The sequence below is a fragment of the Dromiciops gliroides genome, chromosome 1 (genome assembly GCF_019393635.1).
Source record: "Dromiciops gliroides isolate mDroGli1 chromosome 1, mDroGli1.pri, whole genome shotgun sequence".
NCBI lineage: Eukaryota > Metazoa > Chordata > Mammalia > Microbiotheria > Microbiotheriidae > Dromiciops > Dromiciops gliroides.
Genome location: NC_057861.1, coordinates 3,894,770 through 3,922,700, shown reverse-complemented (window position 1 = coordinate 3,922,700; position 27,931 = coordinate 3,894,770). Strand labels below are relative to the sequence as shown.

At 45.9% G+C, this 27,931-nt stretch overlaps 1 protein-coding gene and 1 non-coding gene across 2 annotated transcripts; both read left to right on the top strand.

Annotated features, from left to right (window-relative positions):
• The first annotated feature begins 272 nt into the window (after window positions 1–272).
• Window positions 273–26,849, top strand: LOC122734769 (zinc finger protein 501-like). Its single transcript, XM_043975847.1, has 5 exons — window positions 273–380; window positions 4,868–4,965; window positions 9,210–9,336; window positions 15,415–15,510; window positions 21,730–26,849. The coding sequence occupies exons 2-5, from the start codon at window positions 4,915–4,917 to the stop codon at window positions 22,572–22,574; spliced, it is 1,119 nt and encodes a 372-aa protein (XP_043831782.1). The 5' UTR covers window positions 273–380; window positions 4,868–4,914; the 3' UTR covers window positions 22,575–26,849.
• On the top strand, window positions 26,736–26,924 carry LOC122737736. The gene has a single exon (XR_006354525.1). It is a non-coding gene; the product is annotated as a U2 spliceosomal RNA (small nuclear RNA).
• The last annotated feature ends 1,007 nt before the right edge of the window (window positions 26,925–27,931 follow it).

Sequence of the window (27,931 nt, the reverse complement as noted above, 5' to 3'; positions counted from 1 at the left end):
GCCTTGAATGCCCCCCGACCTAGAGCTGAGACCAGCCCCCTACAACTAGGACAGCTAAAAGGCAATGCAAGAATTATCCACCAAAGAAGAGTTTAACCAGAATGCCTATAGGCCAAAGAAACGGACAAGGCTTCTGCGGAGCATGCGCACAAGCCTCGCAAAACCTCAGAACTACATTTCCCAGAAATCCTGGAGGAAAAAGCCGAGGAGGAAAGAGGTTCCCCACGTGATATCGCTTCCCTCTCTTCTCGGGCTCTGGCACCGGAAATGAACTATTTCCAGTCTTGCTCCGATTGCAGCTGCACTGGCTTCACACAAGCCTCAGCTCAGCGCGGGCTCTGGGCCGGGGGATACCCCGCCAGAGAGCAAGAGCGAGCGAGGTAGGGCCGTGAGGGCGGTGGGGCTGCCGGGAGGGGGCGGAGCCTCGAGCGCCATATTTCCCGGTTTCCCTCTTCCCCCTTTCCTCAAAAGGGAAGCGCTGGTCCACGCACGCCTGCGCACTGATCCTTACTCTCTTCTAAAGGGGTGTGGCGGGTGGCCCCGCCTTCTCCCGTAGCTGACGCTCTCATTGGACAAGTCCTATGCATTGGGTGGGGAGAGTCGGATTTTGACCCAATCGGAGACGACGCTCCTCCCTGCACCGCCCCGTCGCTGTATCTCTCTTAGAGGCCTAGAGCTGTTCAATGTGCGAAGTCCCCAGGGGAGCAAAGGATGCTCTGCAGGATCCCCCACCCGTGACCAGCCTCTGCCTGCAGCCACCTCCCCAGGCAGCCCGGTCTCCTTCTGGGGGTCTTCCCCCTACCCCACCATGTCCAGGCTGCTGTCGGGGGCCGGGGCAGATGTTTCCATCTTAACCAAAGCCTCTTTGAACTAAAGAAATGGACAAAGCCTCTGCTGGGCATGCGCGAGCCTCGCACAGCCTCTGTCGTGGGTCCTCCTGTCCGTCCATCCCTGCCTCCTTCCATCCTTCCCCTCCTATCCCTCCCCTCGCCTCCCCAGAGAGTTCCTAGGCCTCCAAAATCTGTGATTCTTCCCTTGGTTGGTGGTTTCCCTTCGTTCTTGAAGAGGACCAAAATAGAACCTCACTGTGTCAGTGTGTCCCACTGTGGATTCTCCCCTAAACGATACTTGGAGGGGTTCGGGTTGGACTAAATAATCGACACGTGTTTATTAAGCACCTGCTGTGTGCCCCGTCCTGCCCTGGGCTCTGGGAAGACAATGGGGGCGGGTCTCAGGGAGCTTAGGTGTGAAAACGCATATAGAATAAATATGAATAGAAGAATACCTAGGATCTGTGGCCTGAGGTTTGCAAACCCCCCCACAAATACTGCCTCATTTGGTCCTCACAGCAGCCTTGTCAGGTAGGTGCTATTATTATCTCATTTTTAGAGGTGTGGAAACTGAAGCCACAGTGGTGAAGTGAATCCCCTCCAGGACCACAGCGAAAGTGAGTGTCTGAGGCAGAAAAGAGGGTTTTTCTGTATCCCCAAAACCACCTACAATGAAGAGAGAGAACACACATTTTAGGAATGTCGAGGGACTTGCCCACTGCTGGACAACTGCTTTTCATTACTCCAAGTCCGGTTATCAACCTGCTACTTCCCTTCCAGATCTCACAGTCTCTTAGTCTGTGAGTCTTCCTTCTTGGCTCTTTTCTCAGGGATCTTTGCATCTTTTCCTCTCTTCCTCCTCCAGACTCATTCTTCCTCACTCCACTTTCCCTTCATCCTCCCCTTTCTTATCTACATCTAAAACAGAACTCCTTCTTTCTCCCCCAAATTTCTCAGGAAATAGGATCCTGTGTGGGTACCACCATCCTCCCAGTCATTCAAGCTCATAACCTCCAAGTTACACTTGACTCTTCCATCTTCCACATCTCCCACAGAACTCACCACCTTTCAAGGCTGGCCAGTTTTTGTTTTTGTTTTTGAATTTTTTATTTATTACTTTTTTTAGTGAGGCAATTGGGATTAAGTGACTTGCCCAGGGTCACACAGCTAGTAAGTGTTAAGTGTCTGAGGCTGGATTTGAACTCAGGTACTCCTGACTCCAGGGCCAGTGCTCTATCCACTGCGCCACCTAGCTGCCCCTGAGGCTGGCCAGTTTTACCTTCACCACACCTCACATCTTCCTTCCTTCTGCTCACACAGCCACTAATCTTTTCACTTTCTTTTCTTTTCTCTTTCTTTCTTTCTTTCTTTTTTTTTTTTTTTTGCAGGGCAGTGGGGGTTAACTGACTTGCCCAGGGTCACACAGCTAGTAAGTGTCAAGTGTCTGAGGCTGGATTTGAACTCAGGTCCTCCTGAATCCAGGGCCAGTGCTTTATCCACTGTGCCACCTAGCTACCCCACAGCCACTAATCTTACTGAAGTCTACATCACCTGTTGTTTTCCTGGCCCATCACAATAAGCCCCTAACTGGCTTCCTTCCTTCTGCTGTTTATCCTTTCCAATCTTCTGCCCAGCAACCAAAATAATGTCCCTAAGAGACAGGCTAGAACATTCATACACTACCTTGAAAATCTTCAGTGATTTTCCAGGTTTCTCCATGTCCTGGCATCGGAGTCCCTCTGTGATTTGGCTCCCACTAGTCTTCAAGACTTATTATCTATGACTCCCCTTCATCTAGGGCTGTTAGATGATACCATGGGTCCAGTGCCAGGCTTCAAGTCAGGAATACCTGAGTTAAAATCCATCCTCAGATACAAGCTATGTGACCCTGGGCAAGTCACTCAACCCTGTTTGCCTCAATTTCCTCATCTGTAAAATGAGCTGGAGAAGAAAATGGCAAACTGTTCCAGGATCTTTGCCACGAAACCCCCGCAATGAGGTCAGAGTCAGGCACGACTGAAACAACTGAATAGTGACGCAAATGAGGTGGCATCACTCCTTACCCCTGCATCTAAATGAAGAACTGTTCCCTGAACTTGGTATTGCATCTGCTTTCCTCTGTATCCCATGCCCGTGATACATTCGTTCAAGCATCATTCTAACCATGTCACCCCTCTACTCAAGAAACTTCAGTAGCTCCCTCTTCATGCTAAGATCAAATATAAAATCTTCATTTAAAGCTCTTCATGATGTGGCCCCTTCCTACTTACCATCTTCTCAGTCTTCTTTATTCTTCTACACCTCTTCTGATCTGCCTCTTCCAGCCTCCGTGCTGCACCTCCCACGGGACCCTCCATTTCCTCTCTTTCTGTCCTTCTAACGCTGGCTCCCCCTTCTTGGAGTGTTTCCTTCTTCAGCTCAGTTTCCTGCCTTCCTTCAAGATTTAGCTCCCATCCCACTTTCTGAAGGACGCCTTCCCTGGCATGCCCAGCGTTGATGCTTCCTTCTTTGCATCAGTCAGTCGACAAACGGGTGAAGGAAAGGTGGCAGAAGGCACCCAAGTGTTGGGAGATGAGGAGGAGGGGAGAAGAGGGCGCACAGGAGGTGATTGGCTGTAATGTTATCGGTAAAATATGAGGCTCTGAAGGTTCTCAGTGGAGGGGGGACATGGGAGGTTTGAGGAGAAGTGGAAAGGTTTGGAAGAGCCCTGTGGAGAATGGGATGGTGAGGAGATAAGGGAGGTAGAGTAGAATTGCCGTGCGGCAGTGAGGGCCTCGGGAGGTTGTGTTATATCAGTTTGTGGTGGACCTGGTGATAATGATTGCATGATTTTGTCTGCCTTCATTCAGCAGCAAATGAAGGAGCTGCTCTGTGTAGGAGCAAAGGCAACGAATGGGGGCAATCAGACTGAGTTTTGGCTGGGTAATCACTGATCTAGTAAAGGGGATAGAGATTCAAGAGAGGAGGAGGGGGCAGCTAGGTGGCGCAGTGGATAGAGCACTGGCCCTGGGGTCAGGAGTACCTGAGTTCAAATCCGGCCTCAGACACTTAACACTTACTAGCTGTGTGACCCTGGGCAAGTCACTTAACCCCAATTGCCTCACCTCCCCCCCCCCAAAAAAAAAAAAGAGAGAGAGAGGAGAAGAAAGTCCAGTTAAATTGATTCACCAAGGGATCAAGTTGGTGAGAAGAGGAGACAGTGGCTAGTGCAGGGAAGGTAGCTTGGGGGAGCAAGGAGGGGGTCACGTGACTAAAGGTCTCAGTGAGGATGAGGAGTGGGGTTATGGAAGGCAAGGTCAAGGGAGACGTGAAGAGCCAATAGATTATGGTCTTCTTGGACATGGAGGTGGTGCATTTGTCCGTGATGGCAGGATGGAGGGTCTAGCCATCTGTGTGCATGCCTGAGGTGGCTGGAGGAGAAGGTCACGGGAGGTGAATACATGGAGGAACAGAGTGGTCAGGGCGAAATCAATTTCCATCTGCGTGTTCTTCCCTCCATTGGAATGTGTGCTCCTTGAGGGCAGGCACCATGTTTTTAACTTTTGCTCATTGAGCATTTATTAAGCGCTTAGTAGGTGCTGCGCCAGGTGCTGGGCTTACAAAGACAAAAGCCCAAACTGGCCTTGCCTCTTCTCGGATATGGCCCTCATCGTGAAGCTTGTCCTGTTACTAGCAGAAATGAGAGCTGAGAATTGTTGGCCCCCCCCCCCCCCCCCCCCGTTGCATTGTATGTACTTCTCTGGCACATGTTGAATCCTTGCTGTAGAGTGGAAACTCCTTCATGCAACCTCAGAATTGGAAGAGGCCAGAACACTGATCAAGTCTAGTCCGTCTCTGAACAAGGGTCTGGTTTATTTTGGCCCCTCCAGGCCTGGGCACGTACAAAGCTCTTAGTGAGTCCTGGTTGAATACTGGGACTGTCCTCTGAATTCCATGGGATCTGCAGCCTCGGGGAGGGGTGAGAGTGATGCTGTGAGATGCTATGAGGGCTCTTGGCAGGGGGACGACCCCTCTCATGATTCCCTTTTCTTCCCTAGTTTGCTCTGTCCTTTGAGGTCCTTGTCTGTCCCTAGCAGTGGAGACCATGGAGGAGAAAGAGATGGTGCCCACACTCCTGACCTCCAGAGACAGCCCGGTGAGTGGTAGCCTTGCCTTTTCTAAAGTGTGGACATGATTGTTTCCTGTTTCTTCTAACTGAAGCCACTGTGGCCATCGGAGATGTGCTCTGGGGGCACTTGGAGATGATCTGGCCCATCCCTTCAGGGGAAAAATGACATGGCCAAGGCCACTCAGGTCTTGGCCTCTGAGCCAGGGTTTGGATTCTGATTCAAACTCTGGTTCTAAATCCAGACCCCCTGCAGGTCTTGGCTGTTCCTGCCTGCTTCCTTCTGTCGAGGCGCTCACATGTAAGGTTTGCTCAGTCTTGAGGGGCACACAGAGGTACAGGGATGGACCCCTGCTGCCGGTGAGTTTGGGCTCCTCTGAGCTTATTTTGGGCTCAGGCTGATGAGGTGTTTGCAGTGGTCCGGCACCAACACTGCATATCCCTTTGTTGGGGCTCTCCATGCTGGCTGAGGAGGGGCAGACCACACCAGGCCAGGAAAGTGCCAGGGGGCAGCTGGACTGGGCACTCAAGTGGCCATGCCAAGTCCAGCCTGGGCAAGATAGGGAGACGTGGCCTCAAAAAGACAGAGACAGACAAACAGACAGACATAAGAAGAATCACAGAATTGGAAAGTCCCTCAACAGCCATTGAGTCCACAGAAAATCCCTTCACATATACCTGACAGGCAGGCTGGGACCTCTTCTTGAAGACCTCCAGGGATGGGGAGCTCAGAGCCTAGCTTATCTGTGGCCTTCCTGAATTAGTGCTCAGAACTGAACTAAGACCAGGGCCGCCTTCAGTAGCGCTGTCCCTTCCTTGGTCTGTCATAAGCATTACCATGTGCTGTGTGAATGAGACCATCTGTAATACCAAGGAGATCATTCATCCTGGGAGCCAGTGATGACAAGCGCATCGAGCACAATTTAGTGTTTAAAACATAAACCAGAAAAGCCTGGTGGTGGTTTGAGTGGAAGTGAACCTCATGGGGGGGAGCAGAGTGTGAGATTTAAAATTGGATACTAGAGCATTAATCTCCCCTCTTTAACCTTTCCCTTAATTTATCTCCCAGACTAGTAAATGGAAGAAACCTCTGGTCTCTAGTTAGAGCTTTTATTGTGTGGTAGTTACAAGGTGATGTTGATTAGAGGGATAGGAAAGTAGAAATACAAATAGTCTTAAGTCTAAGCTTAGTCTATATTCCATATAAAACTCACCAAAAGCCCAAGGCTACCTTTGAGAGGGAGAGCCTCGTCAGGCACGTGCTGCTAACGGCGAGCCGGGCCATGTCCAACTCCAGTCAGCGTCTGTCTGTGTGCCACAGTCATCGGACCAGGAGAGCAGGCAAGAGAATCTCACTTCCGTTCTCTCCTTGCCTTTTAAGCTCGCACCCCGAAAGTGGAGTGCTTAGCAGCCGGGCTGGTGTGCGTAGCCCATGCACGGCCGTCGGTCTCCTCCCCGAAAGGGTGGTCCTTCAAAAACTGGCATCTTTCCATATTCACTTACTGACTGGTAAAAAACTTTTTACCACAAGAGACTTACCCAAGGTCATGCAGATGGCACCTATGGGAACTGGGACTCCGGAGGACAGAGTAAAGAATAGGCTTCTCACTTCCTCCAATTTCTCATTTCCTTTGCTCTCAGACTAGAGGAGACCAGGAGAAATCAATTCCTTAGTATTTGCTAGTTGTGTATTTCTTGTGTTGGGTCCCAAGTGAGCTGATTTAGGCATTGGGTACAGACACAGAAGCCAGTAGCCTGGGACAGCACCTGCTTTCTCTCCCCTCGTTTTTAAGTCTTTTCTCCAGCTTGGCCTAGATAAGGGTTAACCTGGCCTTGTCTTCCTCTCTTTACTCCTCCCAGAGAGCCTTATAACAAAGAATAAACAATAAAAATAAAAAAGAAGCTCAACAAAACTAACCACCCTCATCAGCCATGTTTGAAACCATATACACTGTCCTACAAGCACCATTCTCTGCCTCTGCAAAGAAGGGAGGGAGGTGCCATCTTGTGTCTTGTCCCTGGGGCCCCGCTTGGTCATTTTAATTTCAAAGCATTCAGTTTGTATGTTTTTCCTCATCCTTTCTGTTCGTATTTCTGTATGTTGTACATTTTGTATATAATAAATATCATGTTTTTGGTTCAGTCCATGCTTCTGTGTTGTCTTCGTAGTGTTCATTTCTTATAGCACAGTCATGTTGTGTTACTTTCGTCGTTCCCAGTTCTTTGCCACCACCCAAAGCTCTAGGACCAAATCCTTTGGCTTATCATTTGTAGAATCAATTCTACTTCCTTTTTTGGAAATTCGGGTCAGCATTTGCACTTTCTTATTCTCTAGCTTCCCTGTGTGGTGGCTAGGGGGAGGAGTGGATAGAGTGTTGGGCCTCAAGTCAGGAAGACGAATTCAAATCTGGCCTCAGACACTTAATAGCTGTGTGACTCTGGGCAAGTCACTTCACCCTATTGGCTTGAGTTACCTCATCTGTAAAATGAGCTGGAGAACGAAATGGCAAACCACTCCAATATCTTTGCCAAGAAAACCCCAGGGGGTGGGTGGGGGAGGGAGGGGAGGATAAAATTTGGAACTCAAAACTATAAATAAAAATGTTTATTATTTTAAAAAAAGGAAAATCCCAAGTGGGTTCACATGTTAAGGGCTAAAGTTCTAGCTAGTCTGTCTAAAATATCTAACGAGTGGTCACCAATAAATTATAAGCTTTAGCAAGAGTTAGGCTTTTAATCATTTATTAAGGAGAATAAGAACTTGGTAAAGAGAGAGAGAAAGGCCTAGATTCATCTATCTATTAAAGGGAGAGCACATTTCTAGCTCCCTTCTCCACTGGAGTCCACACGAAAGAGCCCCAGTCAGAGCGCCAGGCTCCCCCCTTCTTCCTCCCACAAGCAAACGTCACTTCCTGACACCAAAGACTCCTGGTGTTGCCCTCAAAGACCTTCACTTCATGGGGGAGCTTTTCTACAGTAAGTCTCCAGCAGGTGGCGTCATTCGAATTGTTACACACAAAAAGTTGGTTGTAACTGAACAATAACATCTATGTGGAGGCAGATCAGTGACTCAATTGATATAGCACTGGGCCTAGAGTCAGGAAGACCTGAGTTCAAATCTGGCCTCAAATACTTACTGGCTGTGTGAGCTTGGGCAACTCATTTAACCTCTGTTTGCCTTAATCCATTGGAGGAGATAGAAAACTACTCCAGTATTTTTGCCAAGGAAGACCCCATGGACAGTATGGTCCATGGGGTCACAAAGCAACAGATGAACAGCAAGCACATAAAATCCTATAGTACCTTTTAACGATCTTTCACGATTTCTCAGATATCCTTCTAGTCCAGTAATATTCAATATTCCATTTCATTCCTACAGCATGATGTGTTGAGCCATTTCCCAGTCAGGGGCGCCATTTCGTTTCTCATCCTTTGTGTAAGGGCTAAAATTCTAGCTAAACTATCTAAAATCTAATGAGTGGTCGCCAATAAATTATAAGCTTTAGCAAGAGTATTTAAATGTTTAAGTATTTATTAAAGAGCATTAGGATCAGAGAGAAAGGTAAAAATCTACCTATTTCTAAGAGACCCCATCATCCGACCCACCATGGCGAGGTCAGGAACCCAAAAAAAGAGAGAACCCCTCCAACAGTGGCCGCTTCCTACTTCACGTCCCCCTCCCAGAAATGGGGGGCTCCTCAAGTTGATTGGTTGGTAGCCTTGATAGACAGTACCCACGAGCAAATGGCACTTCCTGACACTAAGGACCGTGACCACTTGGTTTGCCCTTAGAGGCCTTCACCTCATGGTGGAGCTTTTCTACAGTAAGTCTCCAGCAGGTGGCATCATTCCAATCATTACAGTTGCTATCAAAACAAAGGCCATTGTGTGTATTTCAGCATCTCCAGGCTCTTCATATTGGTCTCAATGCTTTTCCAGAATGGTTGGGCCAATTCACATCTCCACCAAAGGTATATGTTTTGTCAGGTCCAGGTTGGACCAGGTGGGCTGGCATCTGTCAAATCCTGGCCTCACAGAGTTTTTGTGGGATTTGGTGGGTTAAAAGCCCAAGGCACAAAACCAATACCAGCTGCCACTGTTTTGTTCCCTGCTTCACAACAAAGGTCAAGTTTAGTGCCACAAGCAGTGCCCTACCCATACCTGACCTGGAGCCCCACTCCCTGCTCCCTACAGTCCTTGCCCACCGCACCTCTGTTCCCAGGCCTGCAGGGGATTTGATCTGTGGGTGTCCTCCAATGGATTTGGTGTTTCAGGAATCACTGACATTGCGGGATGTGGCCGTGGACTTCAGCCCAGAGGAGTGGAGGCGCCTGCGCCCTTCCCAGAAGGAGCTGTACAGGGACGTGATGCTGGAGAACTACCGGAACCTGGTCTGCCTGGGTAAGGACGGCCTCCCTGGGCCTCAGAAGAGCCTCAGCTTTGCTTCCTGCCTTGGGAGAAGCTGAGTGTTTAGTAGCTGTTGCTGGGGGAGCAGATGGGGCTTATCTGTGGCTGATTGTCTGGGTGCTTCTGTTCATTCTCAGGTGAAGGGCCTCAGAGCTGGTGGTGTTTCTATAACAATGGCATTCCCCTAGTGCTTGTATGTCAGCTCCTCCAACCCTCTGAGGCAGGGGCTGTCATTTTACAGATGAGGACACTGAGGCAGAGGTTAAGTGACTTGCCCAGGGTCCCACAGCCAGAAGTATATGAGGTAGAACTTAAACCTGGGTCTTCTTGACTCCAAGTCTAGAGTTCTGTGCTTTCCCCCACCTTACTGAGGCCCCCCTGAGGTTCTGCTCACCCCTGTCTGTACCCTTGTGTTAAAGGACCACCTGCCAACTTGGAAGGTTCCTCTTGGCATGGGATGGTCCAGATGAACTCATTTTCTTTCTTTTCTTTTTGCTTTCTTTGCAGAGCAAAGGGGGTTAAGTGACTTGCCCAGGGTCACACAACTAGTAAGTGCCAAGTGTCTGAGGCTAGATTTGAACTCAGGTCCTCCTGAATTCAGGGCCGGTGCTTTACCCACTGCTCTACCTAGCTGCCCCAACTCATTTTCTTTCTAAGTCCCATTTTCTTCCACTTCCTTGGAACCCAGAACAGAGCAGACTTCAGGGACCCTTGGCAGTACCCTCTGGATTGGGGTATAAGATGGTGTTCAGAATGAACTCTGAGGTGTGCAAGTGGGTGTGAGCATATCTATATCTGTATTTGTGTGTATGCTTGCATATGTGTGTATATGTGAGTTTGCATGCATGTGTGAGCATAAGTGAGTGTATTTGCTCACCTTGCTCAGCAGAGGTGGGGAAAGAGAAGAGTGACCAGGGCTCGCTCCCCCAGCTGCCCTCTCCCGACCAGAGCCATGCTGGGCAAAGATCAGGAGCACAGCAGGGGTGGATATCAAGCAAGCTGCATAAGCAAACTCCAGGAGGCCTTTGGGGATGCTCCCCTCCCTTCGGATCTGCAAGTGCTTTGTCATACAAACGTCAGGGACCAAAATCAGAACCAGAGGAGGGGCAAAGACAAGAAGCCAGGGATGGGAAGTGGCTGCCCCCGGTAAGAGCTCGTCCTCTGGGGACGATGGCCACGTTAGGACAGCCGTGGCCAGAGCTCCAAGCTGACTCAACACGAGTCAAGCAGGAGAACTTGGCAGGGAAGGCCAGCCACAGCCTAAGGACCAGCCTGTGTCGGGAGGCACTTTGGCTGGGCATCGTCTGTGGTGGAAAATGCTGAAAGGAGAGAGAGCAACAGAGCTGTGGCGGCAGCAGCTGAGCCTCGGCCTGGAGCGAGGGCCGTCCCCCAGAAAGATGGGCTCGAGGGTCCCCGACCAACACCCACGAGGCTTCGACCCCAGAGCAGGCTTTCTGCTCTGCCCTCGAGTGCCTGCAGCCCCTTCTGCCCCAAACCGAGCTCAGCATCTCTCCCCGCAGACTTCTCTGTTCCTGTCCATGTCCTGCCGCTGCCCCAGTCACACGGGCTCATCCTCCACTCCCCCCACTGTGGGTCCTCCCATCTGTCGTCAAACCTGGATTCAAGGCTAACCCGCCTCTCCCTGCACAGCCTATCTCCCTCCATCATCCCCACTCGCTCTCTCACTTACCTTCAGTCTCTCCCTCTCTCCTGGTTCCTTCTGCCCATGTCTCCTCCATCCTGAAAAAAACCCTTGGTCCTTCCAGCCCTAGGTCTCTTCTGCCCTTTGTGGCTAAAGTCCCGGAGAAGGCGTCTACGACAGGGGCCTCTCACTCTTCTCCACCCCTGCTGATCTGGCTTCGGGCCTTATCGTGCCACTGACACTGTTCTCTTGCCAGCGGCCTGTGCTCTCCACATTGCCAAAGCCAGCCGCCTTTTTTCCATCCTCCTTCTCCCTGCCCTGTCTGCCCTCTCTGACTCTGCCCTTTACTCTCTCTTCCTTGAGACTCTTCTTTCTAGGATTTCAGGCCACCCTACCCTCTCTCTCTCCCCTCTCTGTCTCTCTGTCTCTCTGTCTCTGTCTCTCTCCTTCTCTCCTCTCTCTCTCCTCTCTCTCCTCTCTCTGTCTCTCTGTCTCTCTCTCCCTCTCTCTTCTCTCTCTCCTCTCTCCTCTCTCTCCTCTCTCCTCTCTCTCCTCTCTCTCCTCTCTCTCTCCTCTCTCTCTCTCTCTCTTCTCTCTCCTCTCTCTCTCTCTCTCTCTCTCTCTCTCTCCTCTCTCTCCTCTCTCTCTCCTCTCTCTTCTCTCTCTCTCCTATCTCTCTCTCTCTCCCTCTCTCCTCTCTCTCCTCTCTCTCCTCTCTCTTCTTTCTCTCTGTCTCTCTCTGTCTCTCCTCTCTCTCTCTCTCCCCTCTCTCTCTCCTCTCTCTGTCTCTCCTCTCTCTCTCTCCTCTCTCTCTCCTCTCTCTCTTCTCTCTCCTATCTCTCTCTCCCTCTCTCCTCTCTCTCCTCTCTCTCTTCTCTCTCTCTGTCTCTCCTCTCTCTCTCTCTCCCCTCTCTCTCTTCTCTCTCTGTCTCTCTCTGTCTGTCTCTCTCTCTCCTCTCTCTCTGTCTGTCTCTCTCCCCCCCCTTTCTCCTCCCCCCCCTCCTCCCTCTCTGACGGCTCCTCCTCCAGATCCCGCTCTCTCACTCATGGGTGAACCTTCAGGCTCTCTCCTCTTCTCCTCCCTCTGTGCTGCTTCCCTTGGAGATCTCATCAGATCCCATAGATTTAATGACTATTTCTATCTGGATGATTCTCACATCGTTTTCCAACCCTTACCTCTCTTCCAACCTCCAATCTCACATCTCCAGCCACCTATCAGACATCTTGAAGTCGATGCCCAGTAAACATCTTACACTAAAAATGCCCAGATAGAACTCATTCTCTTTCCCCTCAAACCTCCCCCAACTCCTCCCTTCCCGGTCTTCTTCCACCTCACCCCATGACTTGTAATCTTTGATCGGTGCCCCCGGCTTCCTGGCTGTTCCACAAGACCCTCTGCCCCTTGGCTCTGGGCATTTTCTCTGGCCGTCTTCCATGCCTGGAGTTCCCCTCTGCCTCTCCTATCTCTGACCTCCCTGGCTTCCTTTAAGGCCCAGTTAGAATCCCACCTTCTACAGGAAGCCTCCTTCTTAACTACAGTGCCTTCCCTCTGTTCATCATTTCCTATTTACCCTGTATACAGTTTGTTTGTACACATTGTCATTCCTCAGCTTGTGTGAGGTTAAGGTTCCTAGAAAATGCCACAAAAGTAAAAAACAGGAGTGTTGATACATTGAACCTATGGGGAAAACTGGCTTAAGTTCCTACAACTCCCCCAAAATGGGGGATCTTTCACTAGAGATTGCTGAAAATATGCTTTTCTTCATACAATTCTTTAAAATGAAACATGAATGCTGATAATAGGCACTTTTCCTAACACAGTAACCATGAAATAAACCCATAAAATACAGTACACTAAATTAAATGGATAACACGCAGAACATTTTTGTCACTAATAATTCCCTAGAATTCTGTGACCTTGGGGCAGCTAGGTGGTGCAGTGGATGGAGCACCGGCCCTGGAATCGGGAGTACCTGGGTTCAAATTCAGCCTCAGGCACTTGACACTTACTGGCTGTGTGACCCTGGGCAAGTCACTTAACCCCAATTGCCTCACTAAAAAAAAAAAAAAAAAAAAAAAAAAAGAATTCTGTGACCTTTTGTGCTAACATTTCAGTGAAAGAAAACCACATTTACTTCAGACAATATTCCATTTTCATAAAACACACAGTCTACAGTCCCCTAAATACCGTATAGCCAATAAAATTTTTACCACAAAAACATTTTGAGCTGAATCTTTCCTTCCACTGTGTCCCATGGTGCTGTGTGTGAGGGCGTTGTGCTGTATACTATACTGTTGAAAGCCTCTCTTGCCTCTGAAATCCAAGGGAAATGCTGCTGGGACTTGAGTAGTTGCTGTTGGAAGATGCCAAGACTGGTGAGGCCTGGACAGTCCCCCCTGGATTGCTGCTCTTTTAGGTCCTTCCTTCTCCCGGAAGCTGAGGCTCCATCCTGGAAGACACCAGCCCTCCTCCCTCCCTTCCATGCAGGGGCTGGGTTCATGCTTTTGCACATCCACACCTACCCACCCCAAACACCTTTCTTTCTGATCCCCTCGGAAGAGGACAGTGAGTGTCACTGCTTTATGGTTCACAGACTGTGTGTCGAGGTCTGAGGCCAGGAAAAGCTCAGGGTGAGCTGGTGCTGCCCTCCTTCCTAGGATGCTGCTTGGGGTTGGACATGCATAGCCAGAGGCTGGCCACCACCTCCCCCTACCCTTCAACCTTCTGTTTTGTGGAGCCAAATGTCCCTTTTTGCTTAGTTCTTTGAACCAGTGGAGATGACATTGAAGGACAGGGGATCCCTCTGCGAGAGGTATGGGCTGGAGTCAGGAAATGATGCCCAGAGGAGCTAGTGACCGTCTTCCAGTGTTGGGAGAGCAGTGGTAGGAACACCCTCACTCATTGGCCTTAGTACAGGTGACTTGTTCAAAGTCAGGGCCCTCATCCTCATATCATTTCCAAAGCTGCCTCTTAAAGCTGGACGGGAGTTTGTGTTCATGCAGAACGGAAGTGAGTTGTCTAATTATGAAATGTCTACGTGGTTGGCACCATTCACCTTCTTTTCCTTTCTAGCTGTGGGTTCTCTGGGTGGGGCTCCTTTGCTATCTCTGCAATTCTCTGATGCTGCCTTTGATGGCTGACCACCACCTGGATTCTTACACCTTTCAGCAGCTGTGGCTTTTCTCTTTGAGGAGTCTATTCTTACACTTCAGGGAGAATGGGAAAAGTCTTCTTGTATTTCAGATCCTCCATTTCTCCAAATTTGTTCTTAAATAAATGAAACATTGGGGCAGCTAGGTGGTGCAGTGGATAGAGCACCAGCCTTAGAGTCAGGAGGACCTGAGTTCAAATCTGGCCTCAGACATTTAACACTTACTAGCTGTGTGACTCTGGGCAAGTCACTTAACCCCAATTGCCCTGCAAAAAACAACAACAACAACAAAAACCCCAACCCCCCCCCCCCCCATACACACACAAAATAAACGAAACATTGACAACAATTCAACTTTGGTCTTGGAATTAGTGATGCCAGCGGGTTCGGTCTTTTGGAAACTGAAAATACACGTATTCCTGAATTCCTCTCCCCCAGACAGTCCTTTCTGCTGTGGGAACCAAACTGCACCACGGGAAACTGAAGGAAATCATGTTATCACTTTAAGTCTGTACTGGCCAATCCTACAGTAACCTTTGCTTACAGTTCATCCCTTTGGATGTCTCTTTCTGTTTGGGAAACCAGAGGTTCCAGCACAGGCACCCCGAGGAAATGTGAACTAGGCAGGTGACAGCCCTTCCCTCTCTTCAGTCCTTTCTTTTGAAATGAGGAGGGGCTGGGCGAACCGAATGTGGGTGAAGACCATGAATGGTCCTGCCGCACCCCCACAGGAGTGCTACAGGGTTCAGGAAAGGGCTGGTCAGATCCCAGCAGTCAGGTCAGGTCAGAAAGGAGACTGGACTCTGATGCCTCCACCACCCAGGGGAGAGCATGCAGCTGTGTGGAGCACAGGGGGAACTGGCCTCCCAGTATGAACTTGACCTTGGGGTGTGTGTGTGTGTGTGTGTGTGTGTGTGTGTGTGTGTGTGTGTGTGTGTGTGTGAATGCACAAGACCACAAAACAATCTGGTCTCTGTCCCAGGTGCTGACCTCCTTTCATAAAACATGCTTTGGCATCTTTGTTATCGGTAGGAACCTGCTAGAAGGTGTGGATAATTTTTTTTGACATCTAATTGTTTCTGTTCCCGTTTCTTTTCATGATTTGTGTGTGTGTTGTATAATGGTATGGGCTTTTTCTCCATTTCTTTATTGCATCTTTAGATGTGGTTTGTAGAATGTACAGTGTTATCATTTAAGACATAAAAGAAAACATATTCATCAAGACTGAATGCGGGGGCAGCTCTCTCACCCCGGCACTTTCTCATTTCCAATGAGCAGGACTTGCAGTTTCCAAAGAAGATGTGATCTCCCGGTTGGAACGAGGAGAAGCCCCGTGGGTGCCTGGGGAAGATGCCCTGAGCAGCACCTGTCCAGGTGAGTAGACTAGAGTCATGCAGAGGAATCATTGCAAACAGCAGCTCCATGGGGTCCTTGGGGGGCAGGGCAGGACTTTTATGGTGATGCCAGAGAGATCTGCCTCAAGTGGCCTTGGCTGGTGGAAAGATCTGAGGCTGCTTGTCTATGAGGTTATAGCCTCATAGACCTAGAGCTGAACAAAGAAGCATTTAGGCACCTGAGAGACCAACCCCTTGTTTAACATGTTTGGAAACTGATGTCCAGAGGGAGCTGGTAAGTGATGGAGGCTGGATTTGAACCCAGGTCCTCTGACTCCTGAGGGAGTGAGCACCAAGGCCTGGATTAAGTGCTGAGGGCATAGGTAGGAAGGTGAGAGGGCCCTGCTCTCAGGAATCTCTTGCTCTCATCAGAGAAACAACATGGGGATCTTGTACTGTGGGGCACATGGAAAGGCCCCAGGGTCCCGTAGGTAGGGCAGCCAGGGAGCTGGTAATACAGTCTCTTCGGGCTCCTCTCCAGGCCAGTCCTGGTTCTCCCACGCTGTCTCCTGTTATATGTTCTGGGTGGGTTGTCTCTTCTTCCTGGATTCTTTCTCTTTGCCTTCGTCCATGAGGAGAGATTCCTGATTTCTTTGTGTTCTCTTAACTTACCCATCTGAGGCATGTCACAGGGTCACATGTATATTTAGGTTGCTTCTGGGTTCTTGCAATTTCAAATAACACTGCTGTGGAATTCTTTGTAGAGATGGCTCCTTTTTTTGTTGGTCTGTGTTTGACATGCACTCACATTCCCAGCTATATACTGGGTCAGAAGGGCCGGCTGGTTTGGTCACTTTTAATGGGCACGACCTGACTGCTGTCCAGAAGGAGGCTAGAAGCGAGAGGTTCTGCCCACAGGAAATGAGCAGACCGGGTTCCTCACTTCCCTGACAGTTTGATTGCCTTTAACGTCAGCTTGAGGGGGCTGGGGAGGCCCTTCAGGGGTGTTTTACTTGGCACCTCTCTGAGGATGCCTGAGCTCCAACTGTTTTTTAAAGGATTGTTAACAATTTGTGTCGCCTTTTTGGAAAGTTGTTTGTGGCTTTGTTTTTTAAATATTTGCTACAAAGCAAGCTTCCTTGTGGAGGGAGATGTGGAGGGAGATGAAGAGGGATATATTCAGAAAAGAAATGTCACATCAGTAAAACTTTTAAAGAAAAAAATATATCTGTTTCTGTTTATTGTGAACTTGGGACATTTAAAAATTTTCCTCAAATATTTAACTATCCCATAGATAGATAGATAGATAGATTATACATGTGATACATACATACACACACACACACACATATATATATATATCCATTCATCCATCTGTCTATCCATCCATCCATCCGTCTAGCTAATCTCCTGCCTCTAAGAATTGCTTGCTGAGGGGCAGCTAGGTGGTGAAGTGGATAGAGCACCGGCCCTGGAGTCAGGAGTACCTGAGTTCAAATCTGGCCTCAGACACTTAACACTTACTAGCTGTGTGACCCTGGGCAAGTCACTTAACCCTAATTGCCTCACTTAAAAAAAAAATAATTGCTTGCTGTGTGCCAAACAGTAGGCTATTCCCCGACTCTGAGCTTGAAATAAGAAGGCAGCCACAGGTTGGGCACTTCATTTAGGGAGGGATTCCCCAAACCAGTGAAATTCCAGATCCTAAATGTATTGATGTGATGTATTGACAGGTCAGGGTTTTATCTGTGTGTATGCCATTCAGATTTTCCCACAATATATTGTTTTTCTTTTAATTATGTATATGTCTGTGCATGTATATGTGAATGTGTGTGTATGTGTGCTGTTTACACAGTTTACTGTAATGCAATCAAGTCTACTTTGTCCCCTTCTTTTTTTTTCTTTTCTTTTCTTTTTTTTTCAGGGTAATGAGGGTTAAGTGACTTGCCCAGAGTCACACAGCTAGTAAGTGTCAAGTGTCTGAGGCCAGATTTGAACTCAGGTACTCCTGAATCCAGGATGGGTGCTTTATCCACTGCGCCATCTAGCTGCCCCTGTTCCCTCCTTTTTAAATAGAAAAAGTCATCTCCCCTTTACTGTTGAGCATCCCCCTTTCTTTGTAGTAAATTTGACAAATTAACATAACACACATGACTATTTGGCTTCTGTCATCTCAGCTGATCCTTCTCTATAGTGTGTTTTTTAGCATATGCTACTTGTGGAATCGGGTCCTTTTTGTAGTTGTGTGTAGTGTATCGCTTACTCCTGATTTCTTCAGTCTGTATTACTCACATCATCTTCTCTCATTTCTTTTTGTTTTTAAATGACAATTGGGAAGGCCCAGTAAATTGTACATATATATACCTGTTGAGCCCCAAGGCAGTATGTGTATGTGTGCTGGTGGTTATAATTTGTTTACACAATTTACTGTAATGCAATCAAGTCTACTTTGTCCCCTCCTTTTTTTTTTTTTTTTGCAGGGCAATGAGGGTTAAGTGACTTGCCCAGGGTCACACAGCCAGTAAGTGTTAAGTGTCTGAGGCTGGATCTGAACTCAGGTCCTCCTGACTCCATGGCCCGTGAGTGCTCTATCCACTGAGCCATCCTGCTGCCCCTATCCTTTCTTTAAAAAAACAAAAACCTTCCTTGCTAATATAAAGGGTGGCAAATGCTATCAGCTGGTTCCATCACACTTTTCTGATTATTAGGAAGTTTGAATAGTTTTTATTTATTTACTTTTTTTTTTTTGCGGGGCAATGAAGGTTAAGTGACTTGCTCAGGGTCACAAGCTATTAAGTGTCAAGTGTCTGAGGCTAGATTTGAACTCAGGTCCTCCTGAATCCAGGGCTAGTGCTATATCCACTACACCACCTAGCTGCCCCTTTGAGTAGTTTTTAGGTTGGTTCTTCTGCAGTTTGTGTTTCATTTTCTGAGAAATGATTATTCATATTCTTGAAGCATTTCTCATTTAGTGTACTACTGTGCTATGAAAAATAATGAACAGGATACAGATGGGCAGATATAGAGCTCAAAGTTACTCTAATTTTGGGGGTTTTTTTTTTTGTTTTTTTGTGGGGCAATGAGGGTTAAGTGACTTGCTCAGGATCACACAGCTAGTAAGTGTCAAGTGTCTGAGGTCGGATTTGAACTCAGGTCCTCCTGAATCCAAGGCTGGTGCTTTATCCACTTTGCCACCTAGCCGCCCCCAAAATTACTCTAATTTTTAAAAGATTTGTAATAAAAAATTTACCAGAAAGATTTTTCCCTGAATCTCTTCCTTTCCTTTTTAATTTAGGATGTATTATTTTTTCTACTTTATTTTATTATTTTTAAAAATTTTTGGTTCCGAATTCTGTCCCTCTCCCAGCCCCTCCCCACCCACTGAGAAGGCAAGCAATCTGACGCTGATTATGCATACAAAGTCATGCAAAACTTATTTTCATATTAGCTATATTACCAAAAAAGCAAGAAAAAATAAAGAAAGTGAAACCCCCAACTTGCTTCCATCTGTACTCAGAGTTCATCAATCCTCTTTCTGTAGGTGGATGGCATTTTTCATCAGGAGTCCTTTGGGATTTTCTTGTTCTTTCACAGTTGATCTCCATTACATTACTACTGTTACTGTGTACAAGGTTCTTCTGGTTCTCCTCATTTCACTTTGCATCTCATATAAGTCTTTCCCGGTTCTGAAACTATCCTGCCCATCATTTCTTTTTTTCCTGAGGGGTAATGAGGGTTAAATGACTTGCCCAGGGTCACACACCTAGTAAGTGTCAAGTGTCTGAGGCTGGATTTGAACTCAGATCCTCCTGAATCCAGGGCTGGTGCTCTATCCTCTGCGCCACCTAGCTGTCCCCCATCATTTTTTATAGCACAATCCTACCACATTACAATCATAGACCACAACTGGTTCAGCCATTTCTCAATTGATGGTCGTGGGATTCATTAGGGTTTTTTTTGTTTGTGATTATTTCTATTGTTATATCACAGTCATCTCCCTACCTCCTCCTTCCTCACCCCGCCAAACACTTCTTTTGACAAAAACAAAAACAGTTAAGCAAAATATCTAATACAGTGAATCATACATGACAATGTATAGAAATTCTGTCTATCCTAGGAGCCCCTGGTCCCTTTGCCATGGAAGAAGAGGCATGTTTTACCATTTGTTTTCTGGACACTCTTTGTTTTCTCAGAGTTCACCTTCAGATTAGCTGTTTGTGGATATGTTGTTCTCATGCTTTTGCTGTTCCTCTCAGTATGCGTTCACGTGGATCTTCCCAGGTTTCTCTGAATTCTTCATATTTTTGCCCCTTGAAATATCCCACTCCATTCTCTTGTGGTACCAGAAAGAAAAACTCCAAGACACAGTCACTAGGCAACAGATTTATTTTACTTTGCAGTGCAAGGGAGATACCCAGAAAGAGAGATCGCTGAGTACAAATACAGCTTGGTTTTTCTTATAGCATTTCTTTAATCCAGAAGACTGACAAAATCAAAGGAAGTATTCACTCTATTCTGGTTGCTTATACTCATGAGGTACGAGAGTGGGTGTGCAGAAAAACTCATAGTTAAGAAATATCTACTTTAACAGGCTATAAGGTGATCTATGGCACAGACAATTAAAGCCTAGTTAATCAATAAGGTAAAAATAGTGTGGATAATTAAAGCAGGATATAGGTGATATATGATACAGACAATTAGAACAGGACATCAAAGATACGTAGGATGGGCCATTAACTCTAGACAGAAACATCTGTTCAAACAGGATACAGGATATAGGGAGTTTTTCACAAGTGAGCATTGCTCTGGTTTCTGCTTCCTTAGCAAATGACAACAGCTCTGTTCAAAGCAAGATGAAGTCACTTAGGTTTGAAATAGTTAAACTCTGTTCCAATTTACACGCCAGTTTTTTTTCTTCCAATCACCAATGAACGCATCACTTTTTATTATGCAATGACTCTTTGCTGTCACATAATCAAATACATCTGTTATCTCATACAATTTCTTTTTGTTGTTCTCCACAATGGAAACGCGTGCCATTTTGTTTTGTTCTAATTTTTTTAGTGTGCTTATAAGTCATTGCTGTTCTATTTCAATCATTGATTCCTTGGGAAATTGCCATACTCTTAAATGTGAAATCTGAATCGAATACCATTAAATCCTAATATTTCAGTGTAGTTTCCCTCAAAATTTTATTGTATAACTTTGTTGGTCTGAGAGATATATGATCTCATATTTGTCAATAATATATTTCATGCCTTTCATTTCCTATCTGGACTGTCTTCTATTTCATTGACATATAAAATTATTATTAATATATTACATATAATGTTATATAAATACATATAAACATGTGTGTATATATATATATATATATATATATATATATATATATATATACACACATATATCTCTCCAGTATCCAGTTTTTAAAAATAAATACTGTTTCATAGAATAGGGTAAGTGTAAGTCTGTTTTTTCTTTTTTCTCTGTGGTTCTACTTGATATTTTTGTCTTCTTTTTCTTCCACATAAATTTTGTTATATCGGAAACAGATGAAATCATTTTTTCTGCGTGTTTTTTTTTTAATCCAGGAAGAAGCCCATGGCCATTTTAATGGGTATATTAAACTTAAAATTTAATTTGGGTAATTTTGCCATCTTTACTCCACTGGCATGACTTAACCAAAATAGAGGTCCATGGTCTGTGTAGTATTCTCCCGTTCTCTAATTCTAGCAATCTTGTATAAAGAAAATGAGTTTAATTTGGAGCGGCCTATTCTTGATGCCCCTCTGTGTTCCCTTTGTCTTTTCCTAAAGGGACACAAACAATCACTTCAAAAATAGTTTCTAGAGCAAGTATAAACTGATTTGCCTGCCAAATAGGGTTACTTTAGTTATCAGTGTGAAATCCTTGAATAATCTACAAATGAATACATAAACACAAGGGGGTCTTATTATTATTGTATATTTTAAAGTTTGACAATCATTTTTTTTGAAGGAAGATGGCACTCATTACAATGCAGAGAAACAGGATATATATATATATATATATATACACACATATACATATACATCATTTATTATTTTTTTTGAGGAGCAGTGAGGGTTAAGTGACTTGCCCAGGGTCACACAGCTAGTAAGTGTCAAGTGTCTGAGGCAGGATTTGAACTCAGGTTCTCCTGAATCCAGGACTGGTACTTTATCTACTATATCACCTAGCTGCTCCAATATTTATATTTTTTAAAAATTCATTTCAGATAAGAAGACTATGCTTCATACCAAGCAGTCCTCTCCCAAACTGGGCATTTCAATGGAAGAATCAACCCAAGAAAGATTTACAAGTCATGGTCCCTCTGTCTTGAAAATGGGAGAAGCCTGGAAATGTGAAACCAAGTTAAAGAGAAAACAAAACAATGAAGAAAAACCTTATGAATGTAATGAATGTGAGAAGGCCTTTCGCCGGAGTACAGAACTTAATCGACATCAGAGAATACATACAGGAGAGAAACCTTATGAATGTAATGAGTGTGGGAAATCCTTTCATCGGAAGACAGGACTTATGGAACATCAGAATATTCACACTGGGGAGAAACCCTATAAATGTAAGGAATGTGGGAAGGCCTTTCGCTGGAGGCCAGGTCTAACACGCCATCAGACAATTCATTCTGGAGAGAAACCTTATGAATGTGATGAATGTGGGAAGGCTTTCCATAGGAAGTCAGCACTTACTGAACATCAGAGAACTCATACTGGAGAGAAACCTTATGTATGTAATGAATGTGGGAAGGCCTTTCGCTGGTGGACAGGACTTATCCGACATCAGACAATTCATTATAGAGAAAAGCCTTTTGAATGTATTGATTGTGGGAAGGCATTCCGCAGGAGTGCACAACTTAGTCTACATCAGAGAGTTCACAGTGGGGAGAAACCTTATAAATGTAATGAGTGTGGGAAGGCTTTCCGTTGGGACAATCAACTTACTCAGCATCAGACAATTCACACTGGGGAGAAACCTTATGAATGTAGTGAATGTGGAAAGTCCTTCTGCTGGAGCTCACAGCTTTCGCAACATCGGACAAATCATACGGGAGAAAAATCATGAATGTGATAAATATGGAAAGGCATTCTGACCGGCACAACCTTAACTCTAAAGCAGAGAGTTAATCCTGGACAGATATCTCAAGAGTATACAGAATACAGGAAGACCTTCTGTTAGAGATAACTTATTAATCATCAGACATTTTGTATCGGGAAGAAACTTTTTGAATGTAATGATATAGAAGTCCTTTTATCTCAGGATAAAATTTGCTGTATGTGAGAAAATTGATATTGAATTGAATGAATGTAGGAATGCCTTCTTAATGAACGAATAACCCACTTGACACTAGAAGATTCATACTGGAGAAGAACCATATGAATCTAAAGTTTTATAAAGGTAATATGTGTCAGAAAGATTTCAAGCAGAGTACACACTTTCCTTAAAAGTTTAGAATTTAGGGGCAGCTAGGTGGCACAGTGGATAGAGCACTGGCCTTGGAGTCAGGAGGACCTGAGTTCAAATCGGACCTCAGACACTTACTAGGTGTGTGACCTTAGGCAAGTCACTTAACCCCAATTGCCTCACACACACACACAAAGTTTAGAATTTATACTAAAAGAAGGCATGTAAATGAAGCCAAGCTCTAATTTCTTCTGTTCCAAATCTTTTTACTCTCTTCACTTGTACCCAAGCAACTCCTTTCCCCATTTCTTTGTTTACAACATTTGCTGAGAAAATTGTGGCACTCATAAATATTGCTTCCTTGCCTCCATTTTTTCAGACTTCATAGAATTATCATCCATTCTTCCCTTCTTCCTTTTACTTAGAGAAGAACAAATATGGATTGGGTTCCCCTTTTCCCCAGAGAGAGGAAACACTTTTTATTCACTGTTTTAAGGGAATAGACCAACCCAGAACCCCTCCTTTCCCTATGACATCTTCCTAGGTTTGTTAATAACTCACATAAATAGTAGCCTTAATAGTTATATGGACATCCAGGGTTTTGAACAAGTGCTTTAATTCACTTTTGGAAAACAAACACCCAACTAGGTACAGAAATCCAGCCATTAGCCTAGAGTCTCATTTATGCTAGGAATGACTTGCTAATTTAGAGTTGGGGGTCAGTCTGATATCTTCAGTCTTAGCTCAGTCCAGAGGTCACTCAGCTTCTTAAAACAAAACAGAGAACACTGGTCTCAGGGTGAAAAGAGTCACAGGACTTTCTAGCAGAACCTCTTTGGCTGACCATTGTAGTCACAGGGAGCCTGGGTTTTATCCTCATCTTTAGACTTCAGCCTTGGATTACTCTTATTGACCTCTTCCTCCGTTCCTACTCATGTGTTGCCGAATGGAAAGAGAAGTCACAACTGTGTAGAGTAGATTGTAAATTCATGTTATCTAACCTCAGTCGGGCCCTCACTGAAGCAAGGACCCCCCCTTTTATTCTCCCTCCCCACAGAAGCGATCCCAAACTTTTTTCTCTCAAGCCTTCCATTCATCTCAGCCCTGACTCTCAGCTGAGAACCTCACTTCTTTCGTTACTCAGAAAGTTGAAACTATCCAATGTATTCTCTTCTTTTTATCTCAAAAATCTTGACACTACCTTCCTCCTCTTCCTCAGTCTCTTCTCCTTGCCAGAATGCCTTTATATGTGCACTTGATTCAATCTCTTGTCTTCTCCAGCAGATTCAAATTTCAATCATTCACCCCACCCACCCAATCTTCAATCTCTTTATCTAATTCTCTCCCTGCTGTCTTCAAAGATGTTCAAGTCTTTAAAAACCTTCCTCATTCAAATGCTAGAAAAAATTATCTACATTTACCTCTTCTGGTTTCTTTCCTCTCATTCACTCCTGAACGCTTTGCAGTATGACTTCTGACCATCTCACTCAACTGAAATGACTGTTTTCATAGTGATACCTTAACTGCCAGGTCTGATGCTCCTTTTTCAGATTTCATGCTTCTCAACTCATCTGCTGAATCTGACACCATTAACCACCCTCTCCTGAATACACTCTCCTCTCTGGGTTTTCAAACACTACCCTTTCTTAGTCTTCCTGGCTGACTACCTTTCAGTATCCTTTGCTGGTTCGTCATCCCTGATATGCCTTGTAACTGTCTTCTCTAAGCCTTAAGTCTTCTCTATTTCCATTGCCTTGGTGACATGATCAGCACCCATGAGTTTATCATCTCTATTCAGCTATATCTCAGACCTATACACCCTACTCAGAGTTCTAAGTCTGAATCACCAATTGGACATTTCGAGAGACGTCCCAAACCCAACTGTCTAAGACAGACCTTATTCTGTTTCTCCTCAAGCTCACCCCTCTTCAAGTCTCTTCCCTATTTCTGTCAAAGGCACCACTCTTCTCATCACAAACTCCAAGGCCAACTCCCCAATCAGCTATACTGCCTATCATTAATATGTTTCTTATAAAGAGCACTGAATTTGTAGAACCTGGGTTCAAATTCTAGCCATGCTGCTTCTGACCTAGGATCATAGATTTAAAACTGAAAAGTATGCCTGGGCAAGCCAGGACCTCTCTGAGCTTCCATTTCTTCACCTCTAAAATGAGGGGATTGGATTAGATGATGCCATCCCCCTGACTCATCAATGGGTTTGAGACCTATCAATTAGCTTCAACCTGGTTTAGCCCGTCTGCCAATAGGGTTTACCAGGGTGTGGCCACTGTACATGCTGCAGCTTCTTGGAACCACAGGTGAAAGTTGGGTGACAGGTGGACACCAACGGTGGATGAGTAGCCCTTAAAAGGGCTCAGCAGCCCTCACACCAGAGGTTCTAGTCCTCCCTGAACAACCCAAACATCATCTTTTGAACAAGTTCTGAATCTTGTCTCCAAAAGACTTCTTCTTTCTTAATTAGGCTTTTCTTGTATTCCCCCATTCTTCCATATTTCCAGGTGTATAACCTCAGTGCTACCTTCTGCTCCCCAATTTCTTTCATCCCACGGTTGGCTGCCAAATCATGCTATTTCTACCTCTACAACAACACATCTGACCTTTCCTTTCAGGTGGCTATGAGCTTAATTCAGACCTCCCTCCCCCCTCCTTATTATCATAGTGGCCTCCTTGTTGGTCACCCTACCTCAAGTGTCTTCCCCCTCCAGTTTCTATACCACATAGTTACCACAGTGGATCAAGTGGGTATTTTAAGTACAGATCTGACCACAGAACTCCCAGGGCACCATTTGGATTCCTGGTTGCTCTAGGGTAAAATGCCAAATCTTCTTTTTAGCTTTTGAAGCCTTCACACTTGGGCCCCAAATTACCTTTGCCGACTCATCAGATATTACTCTTCCTCCCATATTCTGCCTTCCTCCCACATCACACCCCATCTCCCATCTCTGAGCCTTTGCTCTGGGCACCCCCATGCCTGGAGTGTCCCCCTTCTTCGATTCTGCCTCAGAATCCCTCAAGATGCATCTCAAGCTTCACTTGCACCAAACCTTTCCTGATTCCCCTAACTGCTAATGCCCTCCTACCTCAAACTACCTTGTATTTAGCTACTTTGTGTTTATTTTATATTTCTTGTCTTTTCTTTTTCTTCTTTATATAATCATATGTGTACTTATTGTCTCACCTAATAGTATGTGAGCTCCTTGAGAGCAGGAATTGTCTTATCCTTTGTCTTTGTATCCTCAGTGTCTAGAACAATACCTGTCACATATTAGATACTTAACTACTGTTGTTTGTCCCAATGGCATCACAAGGTGATGTCTGGACTTGCATGTGAATTGAATTGAAGTGAGGCAGAGTTGCACAGAGTAGTCAGCCTCACTGTCCCAGAATCATCGAAGGCCAGTGACAAAACCAAAGTCAAGATGACTGGGCTGCAGTGTAAGACCTTGGTGTCTTCAGTGACTGACCAAGCTCTAAGCGCTCCACAGTGCCTCCTTCCGCCTCTTTCATGGCCATTGGAACAAATTGTTCTGCTTATTCTGCTGGGGGAAATATTTGCATGCTTGGTGTAGACATCCCCCTAACCTCACTGGTGGGTTTGAGACCTATCGATTAGCTTCAACCTGGTTTAGCCCGTCTGCCAAGATGGTTTTACCAGGATGTGGCCACTATGCATGCTGCAGCTTCTTGGAACCACAGGTGAAAGTTGGGTGACAGGTGGACACCAACGGTGGATGAGTAGCCCTGAAAAGGGCTCAGCAGCCCTCACACCAGAGGCTCTAGTCCTCCCTGAACAACCCAAGCATCACTTCTTGGCCTTTAGGCTAAGATCAAGTGGAGTATCTGTTCTTATCAGTTTACTATCTGATACATCCTCTCTCTGAGGACAATATAAGATACTTAATAAAAGCTTGTTGATTGATGGATTCATATCAGAAGACTCTTTGGTCTTTTTTCTGCCTTTTGGTAGAGCTGGGTATCAGGGCATTACCTGGGTCATACTCAAAGCCGCCTTTGTTCCTCCCTAGGGTGTCCTTGATCCCTTTTCCTCCGGGACCGATCCCTTTCTTCTCATGCATCTTCACTCCCTCCATTGGCTCTGTGTCAGCTTCCTACAAACAAGCTGTTTTTCTGTTACATGATGTCCTCAGCTCTACTTTATTTGGTTACATTATAATGAACATGGAACCCATGGAAGCTGTTTGAATGTTGAGAGCTGGTACCACAGGCCACCATTCTTGCATGTAGCTTATACATACACAGGCATGTTCCAAAACAAGGATCGACTTTCTGTTGTTGAATGGGGTAGGAACTTCTAGATGGACTGGCATTCTCAAGGAGCCATATGGCCTGGACTGAGGGAGATGGGGGTCCACCTTCATTCCATCCTTATTCCCACTGGCAGGTCGTCCTGGAGGAGGCTGTGTTAGAGATGCCCAGAACAAGAGCCAGGACAGTTTTCCTAAGCCTGCATTTATGAATGGAACTGGGGAACATTTCTGGTGCCTGACCCTTGGAGTGGAGAAACACTCTGAGATACACACAGCCTAGACCAGGTTAAGCTCACACTAAGTCCTCTATGCACCTGATCCTCTCTGCAGAGACTCTGTCCCAAAGGGGACAGGGTCCTCAGCCCCAACAAATGCTCTTTCTCTGGAGCGACTTCAAGTGCTGGCCACCACATCATTGGTTTGGGGGACATTTCCAGGGCAAAGGGGCCTTTGGATAGCATCTTAGCAGAGTAATCTATAATGAGCCTAGAAAGGTTGCTGGGGCCAGATGATAAAGGGAGGGCAGAAGAATTTCTGTTTTATCCCATGAGCAAAGGGGAACCACTGGACCTTCTTAAGCAAGAGAGCAACATGGTCAGAACTGTGCTCTAGGAATATCAGTCTGCAGCTGTGTGGAGAAGGATTGGGGAGAAAGGAGAGATCTCGACAAGAACTTATCATTTCACAAAAACTGTTGGAAAAACTGGAAAGTTGTCAGGCAGAAACCTC

Coding starts and splice junctions, on each gene's coding strand:
- LOC122734769 (XM_043975847.1), top strand. CDS start 4,915: ATGGAGGAGAAAGAGATGGTGCCCACACTCCTGACCTCCAGAGACAGC. Junction 9,337..15,414: donor CCGGAACCTGGTCTGCCTGG/GTAAGGACGGCC, acceptor TCCAATGAGCAG/GACTTGCAGTTTCCAAAGAA. Junction 15,511..21,729: donor CCTGAGCAGCACCTGTCCAG/GTGAGTAGACTA, acceptor AATTCATTTCAG/ATAAGAAGACTATGCTTCAT.